At 44.5% G+C, this 22,378-nt stretch overlaps 1 protein-coding gene and 2 long non-coding RNA genes across 3 annotated transcripts in view; all 3 read right to left on the bottom strand.

Moving 5' to 3' along the window:
* Nucleotides 1–585: 585 nt before the first annotated feature.
* Nucleotides 586–4,977, bottom strand: LOC135095547 (uncharacterized). Its single transcript, XR_010264431.1, has 2 exons — nucleotides 4,805–4,977; nucleotides 586–1,871 (listed from the first exon to the last, which is right to left on the bottom strand). It is a non-coding gene; the product is annotated as an uncharacterized LOC135095547 (long non-coding RNA).
* A 3,789-nt stretch (nucleotides 4,978–8,766) lies between these two features.
* LOC135095546 (zinc finger protein 585A-like) lies at nucleotides 8,767–14,234 on the bottom strand. Its single transcript, XM_063996439.1, has 2 exons — nucleotides 14,116–14,234; nucleotides 8,767–10,765 (listed from the first exon to the last, which is right to left on the bottom strand). The coding sequence occupies exon 2, from the start codon at nucleotides 10,690–10,692 to the stop codon at nucleotides 9,025–9,027; it is 1,668 nt and encodes a 555-aa protein (XP_063852509.1). The 5' UTR covers nucleotides 10,693–10,765; nucleotides 14,116–14,234; the 3' UTR covers nucleotides 8,767–9,024.
* Nucleotides 14,235–21,741: 7,507 nt separating this feature from the next.
* LOC135095383 (uncharacterized) overlaps nucleotides 21,742–22,378 on the bottom strand; it is a 2,861-nt gene continuing 2,224 nt past the window's right edge. Inside the window, exon 4 of the long non-coding RNA XR_010264365.1 lies at nucleotides 21,742–22,378. This exon is cut by the window's right edge and continues 309 nt beyond it. This is a non-coding gene — a long non-coding RNA (uncharacterized LOC135095383).

Below are 22,378 nucleotides of genomic sequence, written 5' to 3'. Positions count from 1 at the left end.
CCCTTGTGCCCCGGCCTCGTGTGTATGTGCCTTGTCCCAGCGTTCAGTGTGACTTATTTGAGGCCCCGCTGCTCTAGTTTCTTGACCTTAGCCCGTGTGGATAACACGCCCGCCCGGAGTGAGGGGTGGGCGCAACAATATATATATATATATATATATATATATATATATATATATATATATATATATATATATATATATATATATATATATATATATATATAAGTTTGGGGAACAGTTGTGGATAACACATTTCTCGTATCATGCTCCACCCACAAGCAATGTCTTGTTTTGTTTATCTTTGTAATGAGGTGGAAAAGCCCAACTGCAGAAAACCTGACGTGTGGTGGGAGACTGAAGGAGATGGAAACACAACACTTGAGGAAAGAAACGTGTGGTGGGAGACTGAAGGAGATGGAAACACAACACTTGAGGAAAGAAACGTGTGGTGGGAGACTGAAGGAGATGGAAACACAACACTTGAGGAAAGAAACGTGTGGTGGGAGACTGAAGGAGATGGAAACACAACACTTGGAGACTGAAGGAGATGGAAACACAACACTTGAGGAAAGAAGAGAACAGGAAGAGAGTGGTTACAATATATTAATTTCTTCACTTACAGTCTACACAACACCACACATCATTAACAAAACTTTTAAGTTAGTCTTTACCTTAAATACAAAGTTGAAAAGGAACAACCCACAAAAACTAGTCACTGACACATGATTACTCCCTCACAGCACACAAGGGCACAGCTGCCGCCACAGACAACACACCGCCCACCACCGCCACACACTCCCACAGGCACAGGTGTGACTCCACTGGTCCACACAACACACCACCTCAAAAGTGGAACCTCATGTGCTTGGCAATGTCACCCTTTGTCTTGAAACACTTGCCACAAACATCACACTTGAACTCCCTCAAGCCAGTGTGTCTGAAGGCGTGTGCATTGAGCTCAGAACTTGTAGTAAATTTTTTACCACACTCTTCACACTCATAATTTCTAACACCACTGTGTCTCAGGGTGTGTGTGGTGAGGTGAGACCTTCTGATGAATTTATTTCCACATTGCAGACACTCATAATTTCTAACACCACTGTGTGTCAGGGTGTGTTTCGTGAGGTCATACCTTGTTGTAAATTTCTTTCCACATTTCAGACACTCATAATCTCCAACACCACTGTGTGTCACTGTGTGTCTGGTGAGATGAGACTTTGTGGCAAATTTCTTTCCACATTCCAGACACTCATAATTTCTAACACCACTGTGTGTCAGGGTGTGTTTCGTGAGGTTAGAACTTATTGCAAATTTCTTTCCACATTTCAGACACTCATAATCTCTAACACCACTGTGTGTCAGTGTGTGTGTGGTGAGATGAGACTTCCTGGCAAATTTCTTTCCACATTCCAGACACTCATAATTTCTAACACCACTGTGTGTCAGGGTGTGTGTGGTGAGGTGACCCTTTTGAATAAATTGCTTTCCACATTCTAGACACTCATAATTTCTAACACTGTGTGTCAGGGTGTGTAGCCTAAGCCCTTGTCTAGATCTAAAAGTTTTACCACACTGCTGACACCTAAACTTACTCTCTCCTCTGTGGCAGGAGCTGCTTGCCTCCAGGAGATTTTTGCCACCACGCCTGCACCTCCCCACACCTGAGGCAGACTGCTGCTGCTGCTGCTGCTCACTCATTCTGCTGCCCGGCCCTACACTGCAGCACACGCTGCTGCTGCTGCTACTGCTCACTCATTCTGCTGCCCGGCCCTCCACTGCAGCACACGCCATGGCTGGTCCTGCAGGAACCCTCAGGGAAGCCGGCAGGAGGGAACCAAGTCAGAGTCCAGCAGGGCACGTGGCCTGGACACCTGCAACAACAGTGACGGTGAGGACACCAAGAGCCACTGGCCAACAGTAATTTTGAGGAAAAAAAAGGGTCCACTTGAATGCCAGTTCCCTAAGTGAATGCTAAATGGAAAGATCAAGCTGCAGAGGATAAGTGACTTGGAACCTCCCTCTTGAAAGAGTTCAAATCATAGGAAGGAGGAAATACAGAAGCAGGCAGGGAGTTCCAGAGTTTACCAAAGAAAGGAGGAATGACTCAGAATACTGGTTAACTCTTGCATTACAAAGGTGAACAGAATAATGATGAATAATTGAGAATACTGGTTAACTCTTGCATTAGAGGTGGACAAAATAAAGGTGAGAAAGAAGAAAGTGTTGTGCAGCAAGGCCATGAGAGGAAGGCAGGCATGCAGTTAGCAAGATCAGAAGAGCAGTTGGCTTGAAAGTAGTGGTAAAAAATAGCAAGAGATGCAATATTGTGGCAATGAAAGAGAGGCTGAAGACAGTCAGTTAGAGAAGAGGAATTGATTGGGTGACAGGACAGAACCCTGAGGAACACCACTGTTAATAGATTTAGAAGAACAGTGACCGTCTACCACAGCAGCAATAGAGCGGCAGAAAGGAAACTTGAGATGAAGTTACAGAGAGAATGCTAGAAGCCGTAGGAGGGTAGTTTGGAAATTAAAGCTTTGTGCCAGACTATCAAAAGCTTTTGATATGTCTAAGGCAACAACAAAAGTTTCACAAAAATCACTAAAAGAGGATGACCAAGACTCAGTAAGGAAAGCCAGATCACCAGTAGAGCGGCCTTGATGGAACCCATGCCGGCAATCAGATAGAAGGTTGTGAAGTGATAGATGTTTAAAAATCTTCCTGTTGAGCATAAATTAAAAACTTTAGATAGACAAGAAATCAAAGCAACAGGACGGTAGTCTGAGGGATTACAATGTTCTTTTTTAGGGAACAGGCTGAATGCAGGCAAACTTCTAGCAAGAAGGAAAGGTAGATGTTAACAGACAGAATTGAAAGAGTATGACTAGGCAAGGTTCAAGAACAGAGGCACAGTTTTGGAGAACAATAGGAGGGACCACATCAGGTCCATAAGCCTTCCGAGGGCTTAGGCCAGCGAGGGCATGGAAAAATCACCATGAAGGATCTTAATAGGTAGCATGAAGTAGTCAGAGAGTGGAGGAGAGAGAGAGGAACAAGCCCCGAATCATCCACGGTAGAATTTTTTGCAAAGGTCTGAGTGAAGAGTTCAGCCTTTGAAATAGATGAGATGGCAGTGGTGTCATCTGGCTAAAATAAAGGAGGGAAAGATGGAGAAGCAAAGTTATTGGAGATGTTTTTGCCAAGGTGCAAGAAGTCACGAGGGGAGTCAGGTCTTGGGAGATTTTGACACTTTCTGTTAATAAAGATCAGTCACTTGCTTAGGTCATGCTGATACAGGTCAGTCTGGTTTGACAAAGCCTGTGTAAGCTTGTACTGTACACAAATGAATGTGTCAGGCTTGACTACTTTTACATTTGTTATGTATATGTACATATGTAGACCTTATTTATCAGTATGATATAGGAATAAATTTTGATATGTTTAATAAAAAATAAAAATGATAAAACAAGCCTTTTTTGGGGGGAGGAGGAGGAGTTGTTTTCTTTTGGGTGGGGTTCTATAATGCAAACCCTCAACCTAACCAAAGCTGACTTCACTTCACATAGCCAAACCTAACCTAACTTCACAAAGCCAAACCTAACTTCACATAGCCAAACCTAACCTAACTTCACATAGCCAAACCTAACTTCACATAGCCAAAATTAACCTAACTTCACAAAGCCAAACCTAACTTCACAAAAACAAATCTAACCTAACTTCACAAAGCCAAACCTAACTTCACATAGCCAAATCTAACCTAACTTCACATAGCCAAACCTAACCCAACTTCACATAGCCAAATCTAACCTAACTTCACAAAGCCAAACCTAACTTCACACAGCCAAATCTAACCTAACTTCACATAGCCAAATCTAACCTAACTTCACATAGCCAAACCTAACCCAACTTCACATAGCCAAACCTAACCCAACTTCACATAGCCAAACCTAACCTAACTTCACAAAGCCAAACCTAACTTCACATAGCCAAACCTAACCTAACTTCACACAGCCAAACCTAACCTAACTTCACATAGCCAAACCTAACTTCACACAGCCAAACCTAACCTAACTTCACATAGCCAAACCTGACCCAGCTTCACATAGCCAAACCTAACCTAACTTCACAAAGCCAAACCTAACCTAACTTCACACAGCCAAACCTAACCTAACTTCACAAAGCCAAACCTAACTTCACACAGCCAAACCTAACCTAACTTCACAAAGCCAAACCTAACCTAACTTCACACAGCCAAACCTAACCTAACTTCACATAGCCAAACCTAACCTAACTTCACATAGCCAAACCTAACCTTCCTTCACAATGCTAAAGAGTACTAGTGTCAATGTGTTGTCCCTGGCTGGCTGGGCTGCATGAAGAAAGTGAGTTGCCAGTTGTGTATTTTTCTTGCAGCTTAACCAAACCAAACTTGGCCAAACCTAACCTAGTATAACTTAACATAGCCAAACCTAACCTAACTTGACGAAACCTAACTTAACCTGTCCTAAAAAAAAAAATAATAATAAAAAGCCACAAGAAATATCATACACACACACACACACACACACACACACACACTAAATAACAAGTAACCACAAAAGATTATTACAAAAACGCCAAAAATTAACAATAAAAAAACGCCACAAACCATATAGAAAATGAGAGAAAAAAAAGAAAAACACACACCACAAACACACATGCTCTACCCACAACAAATAACAAGCAAACACAAACAACCTTGCATAAGGAGGTTCATATGGCGAACAATCTATCTTTGTCTCTCCGTGTCTCTCTTCCCTCTCACCTCCCAAGCCTTCCCTGGTCACCTCCCTCCCTCAGCAAGTCGGCAGAAGGAAGGGTCGGGGAGAAAACTTGACACATGTGAGAAGCTTGAGCACTGAGGACACAGTCTGGGTGGATGATTCGGCGACCCACAAATTTCCAGGGCTGTTCTCTCTCTCTCTCTCTCTCTCTCTCTCTCTCTCTCTCTCTCTCTCTCTCTCTCTCTCTCTCTCTATATATATATATATATATATATATATATATATATTGATTGATTGTTGTTTTTCATAGTTCCTTTTGTTTATTGTACTGTTTCTGGGATATTAAGTTTTGTCATTTTATCTATTTATTTTTCATTTATTTTTATTGTTTATTATGGTGTTGCGGCGGGTTGGTGACGTTGGTAGCACTATGCCACCGGGTGATTAAGTTAGGCATTGGCAATGATGCATAAGCTGCAAGCTGAGGCAGCCTGGAGAGACCGGAAGTGGCGTGGAAGGTGATTGGTCGGGAGAGCAGCAGTGTGCTGGCCAATCACGGAGGGACTGATTTCATAAACGAAGCAGCGGCGGCCCCAAGACAGAGAGAGCATGTTTTCCGCCTACAGCTCACTATGAAGCCAGATAGAAGAGAGAGGTACATAGCAAGAAGGCAGGTCTGCGTCACGTCATAGTCACCGCTGTGTATCAGAGACGCAGAGAGAGAGAGCGCTCTGCTCACGCCTCACGCCCGTGCTGTTATCAGCAGTGCAAAGAGAAGGCAGTGTTCTGGCTCTCGTCACCGCCGCCGCGCTGCCAGCAGAGCTGAGCCAAGTACATGTAGGCGTGTGCGTGTGTGCGTGCCTTGTCTGGCCACTAGGAGAGCCAGCTGCAGCCTTTGGTGATGACAGTAGTGTGATATAACCGTAAGAGAGTGACTTGGGCGATTTCTCGGTGCATTGTGTTCTTTAGGTTCAGTGTGTTGCTTAGTGTGCCGCTGTACTGCTGTGTGTTGAAGTGGTCTCTCTAAATAAAGACAAGGGAACGCCACCTGAACCTGTGCCTCGTTACTCTCCACCCTCAGTAGCCTGTTGAGTCAGCCAGAGTGCGTGTGCTTGCCTTGTCGCCTCGCTGGACAAGGAACCCGGGAACGCTGTTGTGCACCGCCGCCCACCTCATGTGTGTGTAAAGGCGGTGGTTGCCTCAACAATGGTATCTTATTTTTTGTGTCGTGCGTTTCTTGCATCGAAATTTCATTCTGTTTCGTCCTATTTCCACTTAATGGTAATCTTAGACCATTGTCGATAACTCTATTTTTCATATCCTTTTATTTGCTTTGCGTTTTACTTTTATTTCAAATTGTAATATTTCTCTTTGTTATACTTTTCTTATATACAACAATAAACCCCACTCTCTCTCTCTCTCTCTCTGTCATATAGTAGATAGTGTGAGGGTTCTCACCAAGAGGCGACCGTGGTGTAACGGGTAGCGGGTCCGCCCGGCAAGTGGAAGATCCTGGGCGATGCCTGCCTTTTCTCGTGAACGCCCTACTCTAAAGGCGACTTCTTCAGTTCTTATAAGGACTTTAGATTTTTAGCTCCTTGGAGCTCCGCCCACCTGACCTCTGAGGAACAGACCAGCGGAGTTGCCTGGCGCGCTACCCAGGGAAAAAGTGTTGTACAGTTCATTGGCAATGTGTCCCTCGCAAACCACAGCAGCCTTAACCACTCGCTCCTTTAAGTTTATGCTGTTTAGAAGTGAATCACTGGTCTTCCAGGGCTTGTGATATTGTCAGCTGACTAAAAGTAATCGTATAGAGCCGATTTTTTTTTTTTCAGCCACGCTGCCTGCCCTTGATTCTCACAAGCCCTTAGAAAGCTTACGGCTCTGAAGCTCTCAGGAGACCTGCACTAAAGGAATGCGTCAAAAAATGCCCGTTTTCAAGGTGCTTGCGAAGAATTAGACACCTTAACATGACACAGTGATTAGGATGCACGGAGCGAGTTCCATACCCCGGACTGGCATGGCCGGTTCACACTAGTAGATCTACAGATTGTGCGCTGGTCTCCGCCTGTACTATGACGTCACAAAGAGGCGGCTCTACTATGACGTCACAAAGAAGCGGAGCTCAATTAAGGAGTACACGAGTTGGCATACCCACCTTTCCCTCTTCCGACTTTCGTTTGGAAATGCTCTGATTGAAGTGGCACACGTTTTTGTGTAATTTTACGGCTCTGGTGACAAATTAACAGGATTTTTGATAGTTGATGTGACACACGGGTTTTTAAGGTTTCTATGGTTCTTTTGAGATAATAACAGGATTTCTATACTCAGAAGCCTTTATTTGAAGTGAAGCGGGTTTTTACGGGTTTACTGACAGATTAACAGGATTTCTACACTCAAAAGCCTCTCACCCAAGGAAGGTTCCGGTCACCAGTTGTCGCCTCATGATGTCTTGTGAGGCTGGTGGCATGAGACTCGCGTGAAGGATGTGTAACAATAAGAAAACTGAAGTTGTGCGAGAGGAGGACTAAGCTGTAGAGAGGCAGTGAGGGTGGTGTTTACGTGGTAAAGTTTATGACGCTGCGTGAAGACACTGCGATAAGACGCAGCGAGTTTCTGATGACTGCAGAAGAATGGGTTGCCTGCAGCTGCATATCTGGTCCAGCGGCCTCAGAAGGGGGGAGATTGTGCCCAGTCTTCAGAGAGAGAGAGAGGTGTTACGGACTCAATACTGATTTCTTCATAAACCCTAGACCCTCATTGTCGTTAAGTGTTATGTTGTGTAAGTAACCACAAGGTTAACGTGCTCTGAGAATTACCATACGTGTTTTGCATTTGTGTTTATTATTATGATTGCTTCAACTACTATGTGTTATGGTAACCATATTGCCTCTTCATTATGTAATTGAACTGTGTTCTTTGTATTATGTGCATGTACATGATCTGTTGTAGTTCAGTTACTCTTCATGCTGATGTAAAATAATTGTTACTACAGGTTAACCACATTAAAGCAAGTAAACGACTGGGTCGTTTGTCATCCTGAACCCCTACAGTCGTGACGGCGTCTATATATATATATATATATATATATATATATATATATATATATATATATATATATATATATATATATATATATATATATATATATATATACACACACACACAACACACACACACACACACACAGAGGAGTCCTTTCTTTCACTATCGTATCCAATTCCTTCAGCATCTCTTTCCCCCCATTCATCTTCCCTCAAGTCTTCCTGATTGTTATTGTTAGGAACGCACATGTACACGTATGTAGCAGCCCTGTAGGTGAGCACGTGAGCATGCTGTGTGTATGGGCTAGCCTCGTGTGAGTACACGTAGGTATGAATACTGTGTGAGAGAATTAATGAGTCTCTTGGATGGTTGGCTGGCCTTGATGCTGGTGGGATGTGTGATGTTTACATTCAGACAGTTGTGCAACATTTCCAAACTGACCTTGAGATTCTTTTTTTAGTTTGCTTTCTCCTAACATCATGTGCGCGCGCGCACACACACTGCGTAGTGTAGTGGTTAGCACCCTCGGCTCAACCAAGATGGCTCGGGTTCAAATCCCGGGCGCGGCGAGGCAAATGGGCGAGCCTCTTAGTGTGTAGCCCCTGTTCACCCAGCAGCAAGTAGGCACGGGATGTAACCCAAGGAGTTGTGACCTCGCTGTCCCGGCGTTTGGTGTGTCATTGGTCTCAGTCCTACCCAAAGATCGGTCACTATGACCTCTGAGCTCTATCCGTAGGGGAACGGCTGGCTGGGTGACCAACAGATGACCGTAGGTGAATCACACACACACATATACAACATAATTCACAATTACGTGGTTCACCCAAATTTCTGGAGAACTGAAAGACAACACTTGAGGAAAGAAACGTGTGGTGGGAGACTGAAGGAGATGGAAACACAACACTTGGAGACTGAAGGAGATGGAAACACAACACTTGAGGAAAGAAGAGAACAGGAAGAGAGTGGTTACAATATATTAATTTCTTCACTTACAGTCTACACAACACCACACATCATTAACAAAACTTTTAAGTTAGTCTTTACCTTAAATACAAAGTTGAAAAGGAACAACCCACAAAAACTAGTCACTGACACATGATTACTCCCTCACAGCACACAAGGGCACAGCTGCCGCCACAGACAACACACCGCCCACCACCGCCACACACTCCCACAGGCACAGGTGTGACTCCACTGGTCCACACAACACACCACCTCAAAAGTGTAGCCTCATGTGCCTGGCAATGTCAGGCTTTGTCTTGAAACACTTGCCACAAACATCACACTTGAACTCCCTCAAGCCAGTGTGTCTGAAGGCGTGTGCATTGAGCTCATAACTTGTAGTAAATTTTTTACCACACTCTTCACACTCATAATTTCTAACACCACTGTGTCTCAGGGTGTGTGTGGTGAGGTGAGACCTTGTGATGAATTTATTTCCACATTGCAGACACTCATAATTTCTAACACCACTGTGTGTCAGGGAGTGAGTGATGAGGTCACCCTTTGTGGTAAAGTGGAGCCTCATGTGCCTGGCAATTTCAGGCTTTGTCTTGAAACACTTCTCACAAACATCACACTTGAACTCCCTCAAGCCAGTGTGTCTGAAGGCGTGTTTATTGAGTTCAGAAATGCAAGCAAATCTTTTACCACACTCTTCACACTCATAATTTCTAACACCACTGTGTGTCAGGCTGTGTCTGGTGAGGTGAGACTGTTGGATAAATTTCTTTCCACATTCCAGACATTCATAATTTCTAACACCACTGTGTCTCACAGTGTGTTTGGTGAGAGCACCATTTGTGTTAAATTTCTTTCCACATTCCAGACACTCATAATTTCTAACACCACTGTGTGTCAGACTGTGCGTGGTGAGGTGAGACCGTTGGGTAAATTTCTTTCCGCATTCCAGACATTCATAATTTCTGACACCACTGTGTGTCAGGGAGTGTGTGGTGAGGCGAGACTGTTGGGTAAATTTCTTCCCACAAATGTCACACTTGAACTCCCCTAAGCCAGTGTGTCTGAAGGCATGTGCACTGAGCCCAGAACTGGTAACAAATCTTTTACCACACTCTTCACACTCATAATTTGTAACACCACTGTGTGTCAGGGTGTGTGTGGTGAGGTCAGACTTTCTGACAAATTTCTTTCCACAATGCAGGCACTCATAATTTTTAGCATCACTGTGTGTCAGGGTGTGTATGGTGAGGTAAGACTTCCTGGCAAATTTCTTTCCACATTCCAGACACTCATAATTTCTAACACCACTGTGCGTCAGGGTGTGTGTGGTGAGGTCACCCTTTGTGACAAATTTCTTTCCACATTCCTGACACTTATAATTTCTAACACCATTGTGTCTCAGGGTATGTCTGGTGAGGTAACCCTTTGTGGTAAATTTCTTGCCACAATGCAGACACTTATATTTTCTGATACCACTGTGTGTCAGGGTGTGTGTGGTGAGGCCACCCTTTGTGGTAAATTTCTTGCCACACTCTTCACACTCATAATTTTTAACACCACTGTGTGTCAGGGTGTGTGTGGTGAGGGCACCCTTTGTGGTAAATTTGTTGCCACACTCTTCACACTCATAATTTTTAACATCACTGTGAGTCAGGGTGTGTGTTGTGAGGGTACCCTTTGTGGTAAATTTCTTTCCACACTCTTCACACTCATAATTTCTAACACCACTGTGTGCCAGGGTGTGTAACTTAAGCCCTTCTTTGGATTTAAAGGTTTTATCACACTGCTGACACACTAATTTGCTTTCTCCTCTGTGGACAGAGCTGCCTGCTTCCAGGTGATTCCTGCCACCACGCCTGCACCTCCCCACACATGAGGCAGCCTGCTGCTGCTGCTGCTGCTGCTGCTGCTGCTCAGTCATGCTGCTGCCTGGCCTCACCCCCTCACTGCAGCACTGCTCCCAGCCACATGAGAACCCAGCAGGGCACCTGGCCCTGCAACAACAGTGACGGTTTGGACACCGAGAGCCGCTGGACAAGGCCAACAAAAATTTTGAGGAAAAAAAGGCCCACTAAAGTGCCAGTTCCCTAAGTGAATGCTAAATAGAAAAATCAAATTGTAGAGGATAAGTGTCTTGGAACCTCCCTCCTGAAAGAGTTCAAGTCATAGGAAGGAGGAAATACAGAAATAGGCAGGGAGTTCCAGAGCTTACCAGAGAAAGGCATGAATGACTGAGAATACTGGTTAACTCTTGCATTAGACAGATGGACAGGATGGTGATGAATGACTGAGAATACTAGCTAACTCTTGAATTAGAGAGGTGGACAGAATAGGGGTGAGAAAAAGAAGAAAGTGCTGAGCAGCAAGGCCATAGGAGGAGGGGAGGCATGCAATTAGCAAGATCAGGAGAGTAGTTGGCTTGAAAGTAGCAGTAGAAAATAGCAAGAGATGCAACATTGCAGCAATGAGAGAGAGGCTGAAGATAGTCAGTTACAGGAGAGGACCTGATAAGACAAAAAGCTTTGGATTCCATCCAGTCTGACAGAACACTATGTGTGGAAATCCCCATATATGACAAGCATACTCCATGCATTGACAGACCAGGCCCCAGTACTGAGTTAGCAGATGGAGGTGGTAAGAAAAATTAGCAGAAATGACTCTGAATGCCTAACTTCATAGAAGCTGTTTTAGCTAGAGATGAGATGTGAAGTTTGCAGTTCAGATTATAAGTAAAGAACAGACCGAGGATGTTCAGTGTAGAAGAGGGGGACAGTTGAGTGTCACTGAAGAGGGGATAGTTGTCTGGAAGGTTGTGTCGAGTTGACAGATGAAGGAATTGAGTTTTTGAGGCATTGAACAATACCAAGTTTCCTCTGCCCCAATCAGAAATTTTAGAGAGATAAGAAGTGAGGCATTCTGTGGCTTTCCTGCATGTACTGTTTACTTCCTAAGGGTTGGACGTCTAAGAAAAGATGTGGAAAAGTGCAGGGTGGTATCATCAGCATAGGAGTGGATAGGACAAGAAGTTTGGTTTAGAAGGTCATTGATGAATAATAAGAAGAGAGTGGGTGACAGGACAGAACCCTGAGGAACACCACTGTTAATAGATTTAGGGGAAGAACAGTGACCGTCTACCACAGCAGCAACAGAACGGTCAGAAAGGAAACTTGAAATGAAGTTACAGAGAGAAGGATAGAAGCCGTAGGAGGGTAGTTTGGAAATCAAAGCTTTGTGCCAGACTCTATCAAAATCTTTTAATATGTCCAAGGCAACAGCAAAACTTTCACCAAAATCTTTAAAAGAGGATGACCAAGACTCAGTAAGGAAAGCCAGATCACCAGTAGAGCGGCCTTCATGAATCCATATTGGTGAACAGATAGAAGTGATAGATGTTTAAGAATCCTTTTTTTTTTTTGAGGATAGATTAAAAACTTAGGATAGGTAGGAAATTAAAGCAATAGGATGATAATTTGCGGGATTAGAACAGTCACCCTTATTAGGAACAGGCTGAATGAATGAATAAATGATGAATGTTAACAGAGTTGGAAGAGTATGAGTAGGTAAGGTGGAATCATGGAGGAGCAGTTTCGGAAAACAATAGGAGGGACCCTATCAGGTCCATAAGCCTTCTGAGGGTTTAGGCCAGTGAGGGTGTGGAAAACATCATTGTGGAGAATTTCAATAGGTAGCATGAAGTAGTCAGAGGGTGAAGGAGAGGGAGGAACAAGCTCTGAATCATCCAAAAAGGCCTTTTTTCTGTGCGTGAGTCCAGCGAGCTCTGCACCAGTCAAGAGTAAACATTGAAAAGATTTCAGTTGTTTATAACTGGAGTTTGTGGGTTGCCTCATATTAGATTTTCATGATATCTATACACCAGATCCCTACATCACACACCGCCACTCGCGAGGCTATTCATGTGGGCACCAATTACGACTTTCCATGATAGGTTCAGTTACAATTTTCATTTGTTTTAGGGACACGTCAGGCATTCTGATAGAGGCTCACTATCATTTATTACTATTGCTTCCCAGTGAAGGGAGATGAAAAGAAAAGTGCCAGTGTTTGGGAGGAGAAAAACTCACTATGTGAGTTTTTTAACCACAGCTTTGTTTAAGATGTGGCATGGAGACGTGAAGAACAGCTTTCATGTCTTTATCAATGAAGCTGCTAAACTGTACCCACATCCATTGGTCTGAGAATATCAACACCACACCGGTAAGGCATAATGGTATAAAATTTGAGCTCCCTCGTTAGGTTACGTTAGATTAGGTTAGGTTATGCTAGGTTAGGTTAGGTTAGGTTATGCTAGGTTTGGTTAGGTTAGGTTAGGTTAGGTTATGCTAGGTTTGGTTAGGTTAGGTTAGGTTAGGTTATGCTAGGTTTGGTTAGGTTAGGTTAGGTTAGGTTAGGTTAATGTCCCAGCAAGGGGGGTCCAGGGGAAGCGCAGCCCCATTGGCTAGATTAAGTTAACGTCCTAGTGAGGGAGGTGCCTAGGGTGGATTAGAGAAAGGTTAGGGCTAGGCTAGGTTAGGGAAATTAAAAATATTAAGGTAAATTTCCCTAGAGTTTATTGAATGCTCACACTTAACTTATTTTTCGTGAACCCCCGATTCCCCAGAGGCCCCCAAGCTTGTTTTAGGGCTTGGGGGGGGCGTGTACTTCTTATCAAGAAATACCCCTTGCTTTAACTCAGTGGTTCTCAGGTGGGGGAACGCAGACACTTTCCAGAGGGGAGCGGGGGGCGAGCACAGAATGGCAGGGAAAAAAAAAATCATGGAAAATCACGGACTCATTGGCTATTAGTGCAAAGGAGATGCAGCAAGGCCTATCTTTCTCTCTATAGTGGCATGGTTGGGGAAGGGGGGGGGTTGAATGGGTGGCGCAGGGAGGAGGGGGCCCTAACTGCATTGAACCAGCTTTAGGGGTCACAGCTTGCAAGATGTTAAGAAGCCCTGCTTTAACCAATAATCTACTCCCCCAGTGTTCATGTCAGTGAAGTGCCTCCGGTCTCTCTGTCTTCCTACACCATTCCAGTGTGGACTTCCTCTCCATTCCTGGCTGCCATCGGGCCCTGCCATTCTCCTCTACTTTCTTGCTCACCATCTTGCTACCTAACCTCTGCTATTCTTCCTCTAGGTTCTCCCTTCGTTTCCACCGTTCCATTTCTTTTTCCCAAGATGAGTTTTCCTGTACACTATCTTCGCTGATTCCCTCTTAAAACCTCACATGACCAGCTTTTTTCTTCACTCTCTTCTCTCTTGCACACCTCTCCTTGCTTAGTAAGGCAAAGGCATTTCACCCCTTGCACCTCCCTCTTCTTACCGATTGCATTGCTGCTAATTACCTTAAAACTGTGCAGGAGCTGGACAGGAACGTCTCTTCACCTCCATCACTGTTGTTGTCTTGATCTGACAAGAGGCTCAGGATTCCTCCGAAGATCTTGATCTTGATCTTGATAGTAAAGGTGGCACAGGATCACTCCTGAGCCAGGCCTTTGGATCGGCAACTCCTGTAGAAAGGAAAAAAAAAAAAAAAAGAGAAACGAACAGCATCCTCTATCCTAATTGTTCATACACCTGGCACGCCACATTCTCTCCAGAAACTCTTTCACCGCCTCAATCATCCTTTCATTCGCCTCTCTACACAGTCCCAGCAACAACACCATCCATTCCTTTCCTGTCTTCTCCACTCTTTCATTCCTATCATGCCCTAACTCAGTCAGTATCACTTGCATCATCTCATTCCTGTCTCTGGCATACTTCACACACTCCAGCACCACGTGTTCCACCGTCTCATCCTCTCCCATGTCACACATCTGGCACACTTTGCTGCGGGACTCAGACCACCTGTAACTCCTTGCATTCACATCCATACACTGTGCCCTCGCTCGGAAGAGAAGATCACCGCCCAGGCTTCCATCATACCACCTTTCATACCTCGGGGCCTCTTTCTCCTTGTACCATTCCAGGGTCTTCTTTCTTTCCATCTCATTCTTCCATTCATTCAGTCCCAAACATTTCACTTCTTTATCTATCTCATTCTTCCATTTTCTCACATCCCATTCGGCTCCCACTCTGCCTCCTCTTGTTACCACCCATTCACGCTCATTTTGGTTCCTCCCAGCCATTCTTATCGCCCACACAACTTGCAATCCATTCCTGTCTGTCATTCTCACGCATCTCTTCCTCCATTTGCTTCCACTTTCATTCCACAGGTACACCTTCCTTGCTATTCTTGCATCATCCATTCTCTCAAGCCTAATCTTGTACATTAGTGTGGCTTTTGTGAGTCTTTCTCTAAAGGTGCTCCATCCCATGTCACCTCTCAAGGCTTCAACTGCTGTGCACCTCGGAGCACTCAGTGCCATCCTTGCTACTCTATTCTGGCCCACTTCTAACTTATCAATTTCACTTTCATTCCATGCAATCACATCCGTACCATACATTATACATGGCACAGCCACACTCTTCCACACTTCTCTCAACACATCACACTTACTTGCTCTCATCTTTGCCGCGCTTCCCAATCGACCTACCCACTGGTTTACCATACTTATCTTTTCATTCTTTGCCTTTGCACACCCACTAGGACTCATCCACATCCTTAAGTACTAAGTGACCACTGACAAATTTTATATTTCCCAAGACTGATACTGTCACGTCGCTACCCCCTCCCCCCTCGTCAGGTAGGCCTTCCAGAACACACCTGCAGGCTCCGTGTCTTGAGACGAAGATACAGGTGATGGGGCGGGGCGGCAGTACTCATTACAAGGCTACGGGCTGGAACGAGGACTTACCAGGCTATTTCCCCGCTGTCTGGCTGTTCACACACACTCGGGGGAAGGGTGCAAGCAAACACTGGAGTCCTTTGCTGCCTTACATTGACGGAAACTACACATGTACAAGTTCAAGGTCACGGGCAGAACGGGAGACAAGGGAAAGAGGTGAACGCCACCAGTGCACACAGTTTTATCTCTAAATCACAGGTCACTGGCTACCACCACAGTCACTGTCACCTCATTAAAATTTTTCAGTGCTTCTTTAGCATGCAGTAAAGCCCTCCACTGATGTTGCAGGGCATCCAATTCTTCCTCCTTCACAAGTGTTGGAAAATGGAGTGCTAATTTCAGTATGTCATGGGAGTTCTTCTTGGGAGTTAAAGATTCATTAGGGTCAATGATTCTTAGCAAAGAGAGCACACTGTCGCAATGAAAAGTTAATATTTTTTGCATCAGCAGACGTGGCTTCACCAGGAACGCTCGGCAGCAGAGACGAAACCTTCTGTCTTATCTCCCTGAGGTTCTTTGATTAGCAATGCAGCGCACCTGCCGCAGAGCTTGAAATCACTGATATCCTCGTACAAAGATTTATTTCTTGCGTCAGTGAGATCATTGCTTTCTGTTTGTTACTTCATCACGAAGGAAAAGTGATGCAAGTCTGAAATATTCCGACTGGAATTCTTTGGTCATGCTGCCCACTCTAGGGAGGATATAGTTTAGGAACAGCAGCACACGCCTGCCTCCAGGAAGAGTCATGTGCTTCTATATCTTGGCAACTCCATCAATATTATTTTTCTCTGCTTCACTTAAAAAAAAAAAAAAGAAAAGAAATAGCAGTGGTTCCAGTGTTCGAGTATTCCGGCTGTGACTCCTGACCTCTGACTTCAACAAGTCTGTGATAATTTTAGCACTTTATGGGTGGGAGCGTGAACTATGTCCTGGGTCATTTCCAAATCATGCTGACGCTTACTGCCGCGTGCAAAATGGCGGCATCCATTTCTTACAAATGTTTCGAGCCATGATGGCAAGTGTTTGCTGGCATGACTCGAGCACAGAACAAAGGGATGACAGACACATCCCACTATGAGAACAGATGGACAATCCTTTTAAAGAAGAGCCTGAAATCCTTTGCTGGGCCCCACCACAGCTGTCACTGGAGAATCTGATCATGTTTTTCACAGGTATACTTCTACATTTTAGCAGTTCTTTCATTGACTTACTTATAGAGTCCTTCTGCTGTTCCATCTTCTACTTCACCAATGTTCAGTAGTGCGTCGGTACTTTACACTTGTGTGGGTCATACAGTGGCACCGTGACTGCCAGTACCTGCGACACAGCTGCTTCACCACACTCATCTGTTATAAGAGAAAACCAGTTTTAACTGCAAGCTTTTGCTGCCCGTTGTTTCTTTTCCCATGCAATGGAGCCTTGCTACAGATACAAAATTTTTGTTCTCTTTGCTTTCAGACTACGCGCCACCTCACAGTTGGGGAACATTTGCTTCATAGTTTCCACCAGATGATCAACTTGCCTGAGGCGCGCCATGTTCGGCTGCATACCCTGCCAATTAAAGTTCGGCTTTTCAGCCTTTATCATCTACGTTGTCTTGTGCTGGGCTTGTTTCTCAGGCAGGACTGAATTCTGACAACACTTTTTCTCACCATTATATATTTTTTTACGTGTTTCGCAAAAGCTTTGTGTTGCGTGAGAGACGATTTGTTACTTGTTTTTTTCTCCTTGAAGTCGCAACACTGCACACACTGCACAGTTGTCATTTGGATCTGGATTCACTCAATTCAGTATTTTACAACCATTCTGCATTAAAAAATTGCTGGTACCATATTTTCTAGCTCTTTTTAGACGGGTTACTGCATCCAGTGCCCCGGGGACAGGAGCATCGTTATCACTCAGGATGCACCACGAAATGGGGTAACAAAAGCCCACACACAGTTACGCCTGGTAAAATGTGAGTCTTGACTGGTGAGCCTCGCAAGAACTACTACTCCGTGGCACTATAAGGACGACTGATGACGTGTCTGTTACGAGTTCTAGTCCCACGCTGCCCCGTTCGGGTCTGGTTACGTGTCCGGTACACGTAATATGCAATCTATGTAGACCTTTACTGTGTGTGTGTGTGTGTGTGTGTGTGTGTGTGTGTGTGTGTGTGTGTGTTCCTAATGGTAATCACGAGATTCCTAATGGTAATCATGTATGTTACATTAACCTGAACCTAATGCTCTCTCTCTCTCTCTCTCTCTCTCCAACGATCATCAGGAGCGTATCCGGAGGGGAGGCCTAGGCTTCTATTATTCCTGAATATCAAAATTCATAATTTCAGCCACAGACGTTTTGGCCGATAACACATCATTGTGAGTGTTAGATAACAATGCGCGGCTTAATATTGATTTTCTGAGTTACGCAATGAGAGAACAAAAATCAACTCCACACAAAATTCTGACCGACATATTTCTAGGTGTCGGCCTCCCTTCCAGGAAAATCCATGCTCGCCGCTGTCTTCCATGTGCTTCCCCCTCCCCTCCTCCGCTCCTCCTCCCTGTCTTCCCATCGTCCATTTCATCTACAAAGTAACGTCCACTGACTCCTTCCTCCCCCACACACAGCAGCAGTGGCTGTGCTGTAAGTGTCACCCTACTACCCGTTCTCCATAAGGACCACACCTCCATCCTCAACCAACCAGAGTAGACCTTGCTGTCCAACGCTCGATTTGTTATTGCAATTTCAAGGTTTTTCCCGTACCTAGCGCAACTCTTGAAGACAAAGTTAAAGACATGAAATATCCCCAAATTTGAGGCATTTCTGAAGAAAATTCCCAAGATCCCAAGGTGAAGTGTGAAGTCCCAGGATCTTGGGGAAAATCCCAAGACGGAGACGGCCCAGGACGGGCGAGAGCAACGTCTAACTCTCGGAACTTTTTCCGTGTGTACGAATGTGCCCTTGACAGTGACTCGTCCTTCAACAACCCTGCCAGGCTGGAAAATAATCGGAGACTTCCTGTTCGTCACACACACACTGAAATAGAAAACAACAAAGAAATACTATACAGCATCTAAAAGACAAGAGAGAAAGAAGAAAAGGAAAGAGCTGGAAAGCCAGTGAAAAATACAGTCTTATCAGAGCTGCCGCTGCAAAGACTCCACCTCAAATCTGGCTGCACGTACATCCTGTATCTACTTGCCTAAAGGCCATCTATGGAGGGTGCAGGAAACGCGACTCGGGTCAGAGAATATACTGGCTCCATCCCAGGCCCTGAACAGCGGGAAGGATGCGTTAGTGGGGTTGTCAAGGAGTGGTGGTGGCGGTGTTGGGCTGGTGTGAGAATGCTACCGCCGGGGTCCGTGATGGGCGGCGCTCCTCTTGGTGGCCGAGATGGCTGGAGGTTGAGGGGGGAGGTGGTGTCCATGAATGGTGATGGGCGTCGCCAAGGATGTGGGGCGATGAAGTAGCAACCGAAAACATGGCAACACGGCAAGTCACGAGGCACGGGAGGCGCGCGCTCGTCTGCCCGCCCCACGCCCCACGTTTCAGTTTATCAGAAAAAAGCATAGAATTACAGGACATGGAGAGAGAGAGAGAGAGAGAGAGAGAGAGAGAGAGAGAGAGAGAGAGAGAGAGAGAGAGAGAGAGAGAGAGAGAGAAATACAAAATAATGGAAATACATTAAGATATAAGGGTTAAAACTGATGTCGAGCTGCCTGGTTTAGTCTTATGTGGCAATATAGGGAACTGCATATTAACACTGATCCGATGCACTGTAAGGAAAGAAATATGGAACAGGCATTGCTGGGATATATATATTTTACACTTTGGGAATATTTATTTACATGGACTCATTACCATTGAGATTTGTAGGCTACATTAATGCAACATGGCTAAATTTCCTGTTTCATACGTTCATCTCTGTTTCATTTCTTTTTTTTTTTCTTTATCAACGAAATTTGACGAATAACCATGCGGCATTGTTGACAGCTTAAATAATCTCTGTGGTGGAAGGAAGAGACGAAAAAAAATGATATGTAAGCTGGATCTTCGCTACAGTGTTTTGAAGGTGCCTATCGCTGTGGTCTTTGAAAGGAAGAGAGGAAAAACTGATGTGTAAACTGGATCTTCGCTACAGTGTTTTGGAGGCGCCTATCAACTGCAGCCATAAATAGTGACAAACAATTCGACGGTGGCCATAACTATTTAATTGTGTTGTTATACCATAAGAATACCTGTAAACCTGCCTAGTTTTCTGTCAAAGCGCAGCACCAACAACCTGACTACTTACTGATCTCTTCTCCAGTCCATCACTCTATTTGTAACCCCTCCCGCCCCCCCTCTCTCTTTCTCTCTCTCTCTCTCTCTCTCTCTCTCTCTCTCTCTCTCTCTCTCTCTCTCTTTTATGTATCAAGCTGTTACTTCTTGTCTTGTCCTTATTAATGACGCGAGGATTTTGTTTACGTCACCCCCGTCATATATCCCTTAGGAATCTTCACTACCTCCATCAGATCCCTTGTAATTTTGTCCTGCCCTGATTAATGACCCTGATTTATCTATTTATTTATTTATTTAATTATCTATTTATTTTTTGTCGTCCTTGTTAGATCCCCACTACTACTGCTACCACCACCACCACCACCACTACTACTACTACTACTACTACTACTACTACCATCTTGCCGCCAGTTTAAAAAAAAAAATATTATCAGCCAAAACATTATCAGCTGAGTCTTGAAAGAATGTCAAGGGCAAAGCAGGTGTGCCGCTTCTTGTTTCCTGTTTTCTGCTGTTTCAGGCCGCCCACCATCTCCGTGACCACAAAGGCTGCAGTAGTGGTGTTGTGCCGTGCCTCCAGGATTTAAACGGCAAATCATACATACAAATTAGATCATACAGTGTTTTTCAGTTTGGCTGGACTTGGTGAGAGGTGGAGGGCTGTCTATGGGCGGACATAAGGGTGGAAGAGATCATGCCCATATATTCATTGTTTTTCTTTTTTTTTATGTAGGAGGGGCATCGGCCAAGGGCAACAGTATTATAATGAAAGAAAAAAAAAAAAGTACACAGAGGTGCCAGTTCCCGAACGGAGTCGAAAGCGTTGGTCAAGATGCAGGATGTGTGTTGAAACCTCCCTTTTGAAAGACTTCAGGTCACAGGAAGGTGGACATACAGAAGCAGGCAGGGAGTGCCAGAGTTTACCAGAGAAAGGGATGAGTGACTGAGAATACTGGTTAACTCTTGCATTAGGGAGGTGGACAGAATAATGGTGAGAGATTGAGAGAGAATACTGGTTAACTCTTGCATTAGAGAGGTGGACAGAATAGTGGTGAGATATTGAGAATACTGGTTAACTCTTGCATTAGAGAGGTGGACAGAATAGTGGTGAGAGAAAGAAGAAAGTGTTGTGCAGCGAGGCCGCGGGAGGAGAGGAGGCATGCAGTTAGCAATATCAGAAGAGTTAGCGTGAAAATAGCGGTAGAAGACAGCTAGAGATGCAACACTGCAGCGATGAGAGAGAGGCTGAAGACAGTCAGTTAGAGGAGAGGAGTTGATGAGACGAAAAGCTTTTGATTCCAATGATACCTTAAAATATAGGATGGTTTATATATATATATATATATATATATATATATATATATATATATATATATATATATATATATATATATATATATATATATATATATATTTTTTTTTTTTTCTTTTTTTTTCAGTAATAATACGAAGGATACACAATATAACCATGTATTTGCATCACCAGACTTATAAACATATTTCTCCTCTCTATTCTGCATAAAACTTAATAATAAAATAGATCTCTAATATAAAACTATAATATTGTTCTTGTTCCTTTTCACTACATAAAAGTCATTACCGTGCGCATTCCCGGCAGCAACAGTCATTACCGTACGCATTCCCGGTAGCAACAGTCATTACCGTACACATTCCCGGCAGCAACAGTCATTACCGTACGCATTCCTGGCAGCAACAGTCACCACCGTGCGCATTCCCGGCAGCAACAGTCATTACCGTACGCATTCCCGGTAGCAACAGTCATTACCGTACACATTCCCGGCAGCAACAGTCATTACCGTACGCATTCCTGGCAGCAACAGTCACCACCGTGCGCATTCCCGGCAGCAACAGTCATTACCGTACGCATCCCCGGCAGCAACAGTCATTACCGTACGCATTCCCGGTAGCAACAGTCATTACCGTACACATTCCCGGCAGCAACAGTCATTACCGTACGCATTCCTGGTAGCAACAGTCATTACCGTACACATTCCCGGCATCAACAGTCATTACCGTACGCATTCCTGGCAGCAACAGTCACCACCGTGCGCATTCCCGGCAGCAACAGTCATTACCGTACGCATTCTCGGCAGCAACAGTCATTACCGTATGCATTCCCTGGCAGCAACAGTCACTATCGTACGCATTCCCGGCAGCAACAGTCATTACCGTACGCATTCCTGGCAGCAACAGTCATTACCGTACGCATCCCCGGCAGCAACAGTCATTACCGTACGCATTCCCGGCAGCAACAGTCATTACCGTACGCATTCCCGGCAGCAACAGTCATTACCGTACGCATTCCCGAGAGCAACAGCCATTACCGTACGCATTCCCAGCAGTAACAGTCACTACCGTACGCATTCCTATTCTTTAACATACAACAATTGAAAGAAAAATGTACGAAAACTGGAAGATACAATTAATTATCTATTGTTCTTATGTATTTACTTATTCATTTATCTCTCCATTATTCTTGAAAGACTTCGATATACTGCACTAATATTTCTGCATTTTGTGAATAATACTATGA

This window comes from Scylla paramamosain, chromosome 49, assembly GCF_035594125.1.
Source record: "Scylla paramamosain isolate STU-SP2022 chromosome 49, ASM3559412v1, whole genome shotgun sequence".
In the NCBI taxonomy this organism is placed as follows: domain Eukaryota; kingdom Metazoa; phylum Arthropoda; class Malacostraca; order Decapoda; family Portunidae; genus Scylla; species Scylla paramamosain.
The sequence above is the reverse complement of the archived record's forward strand: the minus strand, read 5'-3'. Positions and strand labels throughout refer to the sequence as shown.

Coding starts and splice junctions, on each gene's coding strand:
- LOC135095546 (XM_063996439.1), bottom strand. CDS start 10,692: ATGACTGAGCAGCAGCAGCAGCAGCAGCAGCAGCAGCAGGCTGCCTCA.